Raw genomic sequence first — 11,808 nt, forward strand, 5'->3', positions numbered from 1 at the left:
ATTGCACTTTTACTGTCACTGTATCTCTCTGACTGCGTTTTTTTTTTTTTTTAATATATATATATATTTGCAGTACGAGATTTCACACATTGTAATGAAGACATAAAATGCTGCAGATTAAAACACCTAACAGCATCTCTTCGGCAATTTCAATTGGTCCTTTTTCTTATTAAACTATTGTTTCTTTACATATTTTGCCACATTTAGCAGTCAGTACTTTACTGAAGTGAAAATTTCAACGCAGTACTTTTCATTGTAATCGAGTATTTTTTACATTGTTGCGTTGCTATTTCGGGATTTGACTTCCACCCCTGCAGATCTGCCGACTAAATCCAACCCAAACACGCGCTGAAATAAGGTTATTATATTCATCATGCATGCGGTGTCCACTAAACATGAACAAAGTAGGTCATCCTGTAAAAATCCAAAGCAACATTAGCAAAAAATATATTTCCTCCTGTGTGTGCGCGCGTTTGTGTGTGTGTCTGTGTGTGTATGTGAGCCTGCAGCAGCACCCAGAAGTGAACAAAGCGACCCGGAAGCGGTGGTCCGACTGGAGGCAGGCAGAAAGAACATCAACCTTTTATATTATAGCTGTACTCGCAAGACAATATCTGCAATCAGGACACAAGGTATTTGTGCATGTCTTCTCGTGTCTTCGCAGCTGTGTGTTTCTCCGATAAGCGCTATGCTCCTAAATGCGTGCATTGTGCACGAAATGCAACCGCTGTCCTTTGATTCGTCCAAAAGTTGCAGAATGTGAAAAAAAAGCAGCCCTAAAAGTGAAATTTGGCTAAGATGGCACAGCGTGTTTGGGGAGAAAGGGCATTGTGCGCCGGTTACATTGTGACCTTAACGCGTCGGTACGGTTGTTTTAGTCGGTGTGCTGTTTGGCTCGAGCCTGCATCTTGTCCGTTTCCGTGCTGTTTTTGCAGGGCATGGTTGTTGTAGGAAGTGTCAGTTTTTTTAAGAGGTGGGGAGGCCGGGCTATTCAAACCTGCAATTCGCCGTAAACAATCATTCATGCCTTTGACATGATAAACACACCTTTGTGTGCGCGTCGGCTCGCTTCTTTCCCCCGACAGCCTCCTCACGACAACATGTTCATGCTCCTAAATTTTTGGGGTCTGCAGAATATGGCGTCCCGCCTTATAAAAATAAGGCTGCCATTTTTGTTTCTCTTTTGTCTGGAAATGTTTAAAGAAAACTGTCTGAGAATGTCTGAGTCGCACCGGGAGGCTCGATCCGTAAAAGCCCGCATCAGTGAGAGTCCACGGAGGCTCCGAGACAGCCAACGTGTCCGAAAAGTCAAAGAAATGCAAAGTTTTTTGTCCTTTATTGCGTTAATGTGAACATTTAAAGCGACGTGCACTTATTTCAGGATTTCACTCTCGGACAAAAGGGACAGAGGAGCTAATTGTCCAAGCTAATCGGCTAAGGCTGTGTCACACTGATGTCTTTTTAGGAGTAACTAAATGTTTCTAAGTGACATTTAGATGTTTGAGCCGCGTTAAGTTGACGGGGACACTTTGGGCTCACTGAAGGTCTAATTTACACACAGTTATTAATATGGATGTGAGGCTGTTGCTGATTAGTCTTTATCCAATGTTTATGACTTTATAATTATTTTTTTTATTAATTGCATTTGTAGGCTGTTATAGGGTCTTGAAAATCATGAATAGTTTTCAGACAAAAAGAATTAAATAAAATAAATATATATAATTCAAGGTGCACTTACTAGATTATTCCGACTTTCAACTGCATCTCATGGTCTTCCTCCTTGACATGAGTTTTCTTTGCTCATGGTAAGTGAACCCCATGATGTGATGTGTTTTTTTTTTGGTCAAACTATACGTTTTAAGATTTAATTAAATGAAATTAAATTGTACTATCTTAAAATCTGTAACATATATATATATATATATATATATATATATATATATATATATATATATATATTTAAAGAAGTTTATTTGGGGGCTTTTATGCCTTTTAATGATAATACAGGTGAAGATAGACACAAAAGAAGGGAAAGAGAAGTGGGATGATATGCAGCAAAGGGCCACAGTTTGGAACTGAACCAAAGGCCTTTAAAGTATGTTAAATTGTCTTTATTTATGAAGTCTTAATGTAAATGTTGGTTGTTGTTGTTGTTATTAACTGATTTATTTTAGTTCTAAAAGCCCATAAAACCCAAAGCCAACATAACATTGACCTCTATGGGTAACCACAAACCCAACTTCATTTTTATATACGTGTCATAAAAAAATTAACATAACCTTTATATTTGTCCCAGAGTAAGTTTAAAGAAATGTATATAAATGAAAGTCCTTCTATTGAGCTGACTATTAAATATCCTTTAGTTGCTCTTACTTGTGCCCCCCGTGTAGTGAAATGTATACTTTATACTTTACTTATCATGTGTCTTTTGTCTTACAAAGAACTTTTTTTGTGTGTTTTTTGATGTTTTTTTAATTCACAATGCGAGCAATCAAGTGAGCAATCAGTGAATCATACTTAATACTGAAAAGTTATGTGACTGAAGTGCATTCAAAGCTATGAAAGTGTATGTGATGGAAATTAATGAAACATAGAAAGTAGTCTGGGGTCAATGGAAACTGCTCACCTTTTCTACTAAAGATGAAAACGTTGTTCCTGAGGTTAAGGTGTCATCCTTTTCTTCTCCACAGTGAAAGTCTTCCCGTCTGTAACATTAACGCAGTCTGCCTACAGATCATATTCAGAACATTCAAACACTTTGTAGTTTAAAAAACAACACTTTGTATCATAGATTGTGATCCTGCCTGACGTTGTCAAACTTATAGCAAGATAACAGCTCATTAAGTATACTTTGACTTTTGGGTTGATAGTTCAACGTGCTCTGTCTACTGGTTTATGTTTCGGAAAATGAATCTACCGAACAATGTTATTTCAGTTCTTTGAAAGTGCTTCAATAAAAATATATATTATTAAGTATAACTTGACTTTTGACCATGACTAAAGTACATTTTATTCGTTTCAGAATGGCAGAGCCTCGATTTAACAACCCATATTTCTGGCCGCCGCCTCCCTCCATGCCAGGCCAAGTAAGTCCACTCATCACATGTAACTACTGGGACATTTCTACCTGTCATTGCCATTTGTTTCCATGTGTGAATGTCTTTTCAGCCATTCAGCACCAGTCCATCACTGAGACAAACTCTCAGTGAGAATCCGTCACAGCTCGTGTTCATAGATTTAGAAAAAAAGAGGTGAACTTTTTACTGTGTGCTGCTCAGTGTTTTCTATCCTGGAATGTGTTTTTGGGGCATGAATGACATTCACACACGGTGGCTGTTTTCTGTTGAGCATGACCCGTTAACCCTTTCAGCTGGATAACCTGGTGCTCATTAACAAGATCAAGGAGCAGCTGATGGCTGAGAAGATCCGACCCCTGCACCTGCCGCCTACCTCCACCCCTTCCCAGCAGTCTCTGCTGGTGCCCACCTCGTCCCCGGACGGCAGCTCTCAACATGTCATGTCGGTGCCAAAGCCGCAGCCACAGCAGGTGCCGGGCCACCACCCGCAGCCGCAGGGCTCTGGACAACCGGACATCGCTCTGCACGCTCGCCCTGCCTCCAGCTCTGGACCAGGTACAATATTCGCTTTGGTGTTGGTACGCCCAAATACATCAGAAGCCTAGACTATTAAAAACCAGCAAGCATTAAAGCTGGCATTTAGTGCTTGGTCACATTTTAGCCTTTGTTACTTTTTTATTTGATCAGATATTTTCTGTTAGATTCAGAAAACTAATTTTTGTTTTGTCTTACAAGGCAACTTGTGTCACAGACCACATATCTTAGACATAATTTGTATATTAGTACCGCAGCTTAACTATCGTATTGGCATAGGAATCAAAAAATGTCAAACCATACCCAGCCCTAGTTTTTTGTAGACGTGTCAAATCTCCAAGTTGAAGTTATTGAGCTGTCTAACTTGTATTTTTAAGGTCTGTGGTTGATTTTCTTCCATCAAATAATTTTGAGGACCTCAGATATAGTGGTGATGACGGCCTCTGGAGACGACAGTTGTTGACTTTACATATACTGCACAGTGCAAAGGTCTCTCTATATAAAGACACAATTCAGTGTTCACTGATTAAATCACCTGACAACTTCCAGATGGAAATATGGACGACAAGTCAGCAGTGAAGGCCAAAGGATTGTGGGAAGACTGGCACATGAGACAGCTCAGCGAGCAGCAGGGCCGCGTCAACCATCGCTCAGGTACTGCAGTCTGTTGAAATGGTGACATGTCAGCAAGAAAATCTGCCTCTGATTTATGTAAATCGACAGCAGTTTTATCAGAATTAATGGACAAACCATAGCTGGTAAATAAGAAAAGTATATTTGCTGTACGAACATTCAGTGTGCATTTAGGCAGTGAGCATAGGAAACTGTGGAGATACTGTATTAATAGTTTATCGAAAGGTTTGCAAAATGTCATATAAAACATTTTATTGAACAGTTCCTGACACTTTAAGTGTGGAAATAAACACAGAGTGTGTGTTGTGCAGGCTGAGCTGTATTACAGCAATTCTGAGAGACACAGTTGTTGGTTTTCAGGCATTTTTGCCTCAGCTAATTTTAGAGTGAAGTTGGTGCAAACCAAACTATAAAACTTCCAGATACCCTGACTTGTGGTAAACCAACAAAATTTTAAAGCAATATATCAGTGTAACGCTCAAGTGATACACAGGCTGAGGACGCTATTAAACTACCATTATCAGTGGTTTTGCAAGTTGTGGCCCATTTGCTACAAATCTGCATTCTCTGCAGCACAGCGGACCATTTTGCAAACGGTGCAAAATGGAATATTTGTTTATTTGTTCTGTTTCAGGCAGCCGTTGGATTTTATTCATTTCTGTTCGAATCATTGAGCAGACTTTTGGAACTTAAGTTGTGTGCCACATATATATCTGGCACACAAGTTTCAGGAGTCTGCTAACTGATTGTTATACCATACGGAAACAAATGGAAACCAGTGGCTCTTTAGGAGGAAATAAGACTTAGTACAAATGTTGTATTACATCCAGGGGCGATTCCTTGCGTCCTGCCTCACACAGAGTGTTATTAGCCTGATGCGCATTCCTGTCAGCATCAGTGTCATGTCTTGCATCAATAGATCCCAAGTGCGTTTACAAGGCAGACTATCAGTTATAGTTATAGGAAAACATGAATAGTATATTTTTGCATGCATTCAAATAAACGGATCTCACATTGTATGTGCAAATTATTCGGTCTAGTTTGCTTTATTCAAACCAAAATAATTCAAGTTTTATGTTCTGAATTCTCACAAAGGTGCATGCAGGTTATCATATAAAGTATGAATGTGCACGCACAGGCTGAACCAATAACAGACCTCACCGAGGTCTGCACTGTTGAGTCCTGCAAAAAAACACGCCCATCTGGGTGAAATACCACATTTTAAGAGAGTCCCAGTAAGGAGTATACATTAAAAATCAAAATCAAAAAATCAAGTTGGTCGTCACAATGTGCCTGTGTACCAAAAATGTGAATGTGATGTAGATTTATAACTTGGTTATAGAAATAATCTAACTCCTCTGTAGTCTTGTGTAGTGTTATAGTAGGTGCTTGTGTTAAAACAGGTGTGGTTTTCACCGTCACAGGTCTGGCTCCGGCATCCCGACCCGACAGCCACAGCACCTCAGAGGCCCTGACCCCCACGACTCCCACCTCCAGCAGCCAGAACCGCTTGGGCGGCGCCCCCTCTGTGAACATCATCTCTGGCCTGGCTAGCGGTCCTGGCATGGACCACATGAAAGTGGGAGGCCTGGCTGGACTGTTGGGCCCCCCACCCAAGGCACCCCGGGGACGGAAGAAGATCAAAGCTGAAAACCCGTCTGGTCCCCTGTTGGTGGTGCCCTACCCCATCCTAGCTGATCAAGGCTGTGTCACCGTGGCACCCAAAGAGGGCAAAACCTACAGGTTGGGAACAGGAAGCTGCTGATATTGTCTTCAAGTTTAAATGCATCACAGCGGAAAAGGATATTTCCTTTCAGCACTGACTTTGCAAAGCCAATTCACAAATTTAATTGTGGTCCACAAAAGATCAATAGACATTGCTCGAGACAGGTTTGATTTTAAGTAAGCTAAAGATAATTTAGATGTGTCTCCTCACTGAGACATCAATATGAAACTAACTTTCACCTGATGTCTCAGTGAGGAGTTTCCACTCATTGAACTGTCAGCTCATCTTTGCCACCTATTATCGCCTAGAAAAATATTGCAAATTTCTTCTTCTACTTTAGTTTAGTGTACTTGATACATTAGGTTAGCACCATGCAGTTCTTAAGGAATGTTTGTAATTAATAGCTACAAAACCATCAACTTCTTTTTAGTTAATCTATAGTTAAACTGTACTCTTACTTTGGTTGGTTCTCAGCGCCACTGCTAGTTTGGATATAGATTATGATCCACAATTGTTTGTGTTTGCTATATATATTTATTGAAAGTGACTTAAGTGGTCTTGGTATTTAGTTGTTTAAACATCAGTTGTTTCATACTTTGAAACTTTCAAGGAATACTTAACCCCCCCCAAATGACCATTTGTATATCAAATTACTCACCCAGTTTTACGCCGAATTTGTGAAGAAATCTTTGTTTTTCTTGAAAGTACCACTTATTGTCTGCTCTCTTTGTAACCACATTCAATTGACCTTTCTGCACACTGAAGCTGCTCATCCAAAACTGGCTCCATCACTTAGTCTGTTTGCTATTGTGTGATTTTGGTGTTTTAAAAGGTTATTTTGTACTCACTAAAGTCACTCAATAACACAAGAAAAATACCAGTTGAGGCAGTGTAAGCTCCTGTGTTCAGCAAAGCAAAATGACTCTTTTATGAATGGAGTCTGGCTCTTCTTCAGAAGGGCTGTCTGTTTGGGAGGTGATTTTCTACATTTTTGGATTCTTGGTTCATCTCAAATTCAGCCTAACACGGGATAAGTCATTGAAATACCGTCATTTGGGAGATGAAGTATTCCTTTAATGGTGTTACACTGTGTAGACTCTTTAGGCTGTACTTTTAGACAAAACTGACTGAAACAACCTGATCTGATCACATTTATGCATTTTTGTGTCCTTTTTTGAAGATGCAAAGTGTGCCCACTCACATTCTTAACCAAGTCAGAGATGCAGATTCACTCCAAGTCCCACACGGAGGCCAAACCCCACAAGTGTCCCCACTGCTCCAAGACGTTCGCCAACGCCTCCTACCTGTCGCAGCACCTGCGCATCCACCTGGGGATCAAACCCTACCACTGCTCCTACTGCGAGAACTCGTTCCGTCAGCTGTCACACCTGCAGCAGCACACCAGGTCGGTCCTGCTGAGAACACAAAGCAGGGAATGTCAAGCTACAGCCAGCTCATCCATCAAATCTTACCCCATTTTTTCATTTTCCTGGCTCAGTATTTCTTTCATTGAATGTTAGTTTCATCAGCGTTGAGACGGAAAGATGTGTGAGAAGATGGCGTGACAGAATTTATTATGGAATCAGATTGTGTTTACACTTCTTCAACTACGCACATCTCTCTTAATTAAAAAGCTAATGTTGAGTAATTTTTTCAAACTTTTTTGATCCACTTCTTTTGCCACAGAATCCACACTGGCGATAGGCCTTATAAATGTGCTCACCCCGGATGTGAAAAGGCTTTTACCCAGCTGTCAAACCTCCAGGTCAGTACATTGTCACACAACTTAATTCTGCAACACATTTAGACAGCTGCACAGGGGAAAATGTAGTAAAAAACAAATTAATTGCTTTGACTGTAATCAAAATGCTAATTAAAGACCTCTGTCTGTTTTTCTTCCCTAACAGTCTCACCAGAGGCAGCACAATAAAGACAAGCCGTATAAATGTCCCAACTGCTACCGTGCCTACTCAGACTCCGCATCCTTGCAGATCCACTTGTCAGCGCACGCCATCAAAAATGCGAAGGCCTACTGCTGTAGCATGTGCGGCCGGGCATACACCTCAGTAAGTAAACCACAGCTTAGCTGTAAGTTATCTTTATGTGTGTCAGATTTTCCCAGGGTGCCTAAAGACAGACTGTAGGTATGGCTGATAAGATGATGGCCTTTGATTAAACTCTGCCTCACTTTATCTGAAACTAGACGTGTTTCCTGTTTTTGAGCATTCAAACATACAAAATGAATTCTTGTTTGGGAATTCGTCCACTTCTCATTTTGACATATGGGGATGATGTACCATGCATCAGTTCATTTGATTACTTTTATAGGTAAACCTGGTTTGCATACATATTTGATCTCTTTGCCAGTCAAATGAAGATGTCTTCTACCACCTTCCATCTGCAAAGATCTCCATCAGATTACTCTAGAGCTGAAAAAACTCAATCGACAGAAAGTCTGAGTATTTTCATTGTGACATAATTTTAAAAGTACATTATGTAATTCAGGAGAAAACTGGTATTTAATGACGTGGGACTGAGACTAAAAAAATCTGTTGTCTTTTTGCAGACACATACTGCACCTTTAATGGAATTTTTAAAACAGAAATGCTGAATATTTACTGGTTTCAGCTACCAAAATGCAAATACTGGCTGTTTGGCATTATAATATGAATAGAATTTTGAACTGTTTTTTTGACAAAAAAAAAGCAACTGCTAGGAGGAAGTGCTCCTTTTACAGAAGAGATTGATGCTGCTCAACTGTGCTTGTGATTTAGTGGCATCTAGCAGTGAGGATGCAGATTGCAACAAGCTAAAACTTCTTCCATGTCCCCCATGTGGATTTCTTTAGTGTTCACTGTTCAGGAGCTTTTCACCTGAAGTGAAATTATCTGCAGAGGTCCCTTCCTCTCAAAAAACAAATGGTCCAGGTGAATTAAACATAAAACAATTTCACATCACAAATCAGTTTTTCTCTGACACTGCTAGACTTTACAGTTGAAACATCACGCTGCTGGATCCCACACGTTTAACTAGAAATATGTTTTATTATTTTATATACCTGTACTCTTGGTATATTTGAATTATAAGATTAAGTCAAATGCCCTTAAAATAAAAGGCCAGTAAGGAGGAGAAATGCAGGGATTTCAACTGTTATTGCTGATAAAGATAAAAATGTACAGTATAATAACTGGGTTTATTTTTAGGCTGTTGTCTCATCTTTTTGCTACCAATAGCAGTAATTTCATTTTGGACAATTTGTTGTGCATTGCTGTGTCTTTTGTAGGAGACCTACCTTATGAAGCACATGTCCAAACACACGGTGGTGGAGCACCTAGTGAGCCACCAGTCGCCTCAGAGGACCGAGTCCCCCAGCATCCCCATACGCATCTCCCTCATCTGAGCTCCCGGCTGCTCAGCAGCAGGTCAGATTCAGAGTCTACGTTAGGCTGGAGCTTATGAGGCCCTGCACCCACAGCCATCTACATAAGGCTTACATTAGCATTATGACAGCTGACATGAGCATTCAGTGCTAGATTCAGTACACAGGCCGCCTCCATCCATCTCGACACAGGCCGTCTGTCAAAAAATGAGCACAGCGTTATTTTGTGAATGTAAAGAAAAAAAATACAGCTAGTTGTTGTCCGGAGGATCGAGTGGCAAAGAATGTCTTGCGTCAGATTTAATAAGCACTTTCGTAAGCGTCATGTAAACTGCCGGATGCATTGGTCATCAGAAATGTTTTAGTTAGTTTTTCTTTTTCTCCTCTTCCATGAAATGGGTTTCCAAAATGTGCCAGATGATATTTGCCCTTATAAAGAATTGAGAGAATAGAAAGTAAACATTTGCTGGGTGTATTCTGGAGACATCCAAAGATAATCTTAAAGCACTTTTAGGCCTTGTGGTTTTGGCTCAAATTGTTTCAATCTTGTTGGATGGAAAATGCCAAAGGGCATTACTTGTGGCAGCTAAGAGTACTGACTGTGTATAAATAACAGTCTTTTTCTGTTACCTTCTTTGTTTTTGCTCACACTTTTTGTGCAAGTACACATTTACAGGGTCATCTAAATTTGAAGAAAGGCAATCGGTAGATGACAATTTCAACATTTAATGATTGTATTAAGATGCTATTGACTTGGGGAGGCAAAAAAATAGATGGAAAAGAAGAGCAATGAATGTTTTTCTTTTTAATTATTATTATTTCTAAAAAATCTGTCACTCCATATTTGACATTCACCTTTACGGCACCTTTATGATCATAACACATGATCAAAGAAACACTGCTTTTTGCATTATGTTCTCCTCTCTTTCCATTAACTAGTGCCATATAATGAACCTTGTTAAGGTTTTTTACGAGGAAGCAAATCTTATAGTTCGGTCTGCTTTCTTGACTCTGTTAAGCTTTTTGACTTTAATTTTCTAAGTATTAGAGGTCGAATACGTTGCACATCTTTGAGTGCCAGCTGTACTCTACTCAGCCCGACTTTTAAAACAGCTGAAATTTTACTCAAGTGGTAAATTTTAAACCCAAACATTGGACCAAAATGTGAAGTTATTGTACAGCTACTCTGACCCAGTTAAGTATTTTTTAAATCTTTAATAAGCTTTACCCATTTGGAATAAACTGCAGTATAAGTCATATTCCATAGGCCTATATTATGTGGAGGTAATGCTTCTCCTTTTTGAGGTTTTTTTTTCTCCTTAGTATTCTTTTTATTGTATACAGTATTGTTTGTTGTATTTTTACTGTAACTTTAACCTCTGGATGGTACTAACAGAGTACCCTGTATTCTTCAGGGCACGTCAGAAAAAGGTGCTACGGCTAGACGATAATGTTTGAGATGGAACTGAAAATAATGTAAAATACATATACAGTATATAGTATGTTTTCAAAAGAATAAAAAAAAACTTATTACTCAAGCCACTGGCCTGAAAACAGACATTTACGCCAACAACAGACCCTGCCTCTTCAACTTACTCTCTCTCTCTCTCTCTGAGATAATGGGAAAATGTACATGTTGCTGTACTGTAAAACATGTTACTCATTTATAGTACCTATTTTTTAGTTTTCATAAACATGCTCTGTTTGGGTTTTGTAAAAGTTTATGTATGAACTTACTGTAATTATTTTAGTCTACCCATATGTTATTAATATTCATGTTTTATATCAGTTATTTACATGTAAGCCTTAACTGTTTTATCATCCCATTTCCATTACTCTGTATTGTGTTCTGCAGTATTCAGTCGTGTAAACATTTTCATTTTTTTCCTTCCGCATGGAGTTCCTGAGCTGTAATCTGTATGATAACTGTTTAACCCATGTTCTCTATGAAAAGATATTGCGTAGATTTATTACACTTTTTCCTGTCTTGCATTGTGGTTTCATATACAGTTTCTAGACGACTAAATATGCACAGCCAAGACTGAGAAGTTAAACTAAGGTTATCAATGTTTAAAAAAGGAAAAAAAGCTTTGTATCTTTACCTTGTTTAATAAACAGACTGTTATAAATTCATCACTTATTAATCGATTTCTGCTCCAAAATGTTTCTGCAAACCAAAGGCGTTGATTTGTTTCCACAATGGGAGACACAAATATAAAACAAGGGTGTCCTCTGCCAGAAACCTTTGAGCATCAAACATTGAATTCTTTTATGTTCAAATTTTTGCCTTTTCTGCATCAATTTATGATGTAAACATCTTTAATTTCATCTCTGCTACTTTCAGATTTTTATTGGTGGGGACAAATGCATATGTTCTATATACTGAGGGAGACGTGTCCCCCTTGTCCTCTCACAAAATTTACGGTAAATCTGTGTCTCTTAAAGTGCAAGATGGAGCA

At 39.1% G+C, this 11,808-nt stretch overlaps 1 protein-coding gene across 2 annotated transcripts; it reads left to right on the forward strand.

Moving 5' to 3' along the window:
- Positions 1 to 478: 478 nt before the first annotated feature.
- Positions 479 to 11,482, forward strand: znf362b (zinc finger protein 362b). 2 transcript variants are annotated; one of them, XM_042492579.2, is made up of 9 exons: positions 479 to 632; positions 3,023 to 3,086; positions 3,371 to 3,632; positions 4,161 to 4,265; positions 5,669 to 5,987; positions 7,151 to 7,375; positions 7,657 to 7,735; positions 7,878 to 8,036; positions 9,254 to 11,482. In XM_042492579.2, exons 2-9 carry the CDS (start codon positions 3,024 to 3,026, stop codon positions 9,368 to 9,370), a joined length of 1,329 nt encoding a protein of 442 aa, XP_042348513.1. In that variant the 5' UTR covers positions 479 to 632; position 3,023; the 3' UTR covers positions 9,371 to 11,482. The 2 variants fall into 2 exon arrangements, with proteins under 2 accessions (XP_042348513.1, XP_042348514.1); XM_042492580.2 differs by having other exon boundaries at positions 3,398 to 3,632.
- Positions 11,483 to 11,808: the final 326 nt, after the last annotated feature.

This window comes from Plectropomus leopardus, chromosome 9 (genome assembly GCF_026936395.1).
Source record: "Plectropomus leopardus strain MGB_pleo_1.0 chromosome 9, ASM2693639v1, whole genome shotgun sequence".
Taxonomy (NCBI): Eukaryota; Metazoa; Chordata; class Actinopteri; order Perciformes; family Serranidae; genus Plectropomus; species Plectropomus leopardus.

Excerpts from the sequence above, each read along its gene's own strand:
- znf362b (XM_042492579.2), top strand. The coding sequence starts at position 3,024 with ATGGCAGAGCCTCGATTTAACAACCCATATTTCTGGCCGCCGCCTCCC. Across the intron at positions 7,376-7,656 it reads CACCTGCAGCAGCACACCAG|AATCCACACTGGCGATAGGC; the intron begins GTCGGTCCTGCT and ends CTTTTGCCACAG. Across the intron at positions 8,037-9,253 it reads GCGGCCGGGCATACACCTCA|GAGACCTACCTTATGAAGCA; the intron begins GTAAGTAAACCA and ends TGTCTTTTGTAG.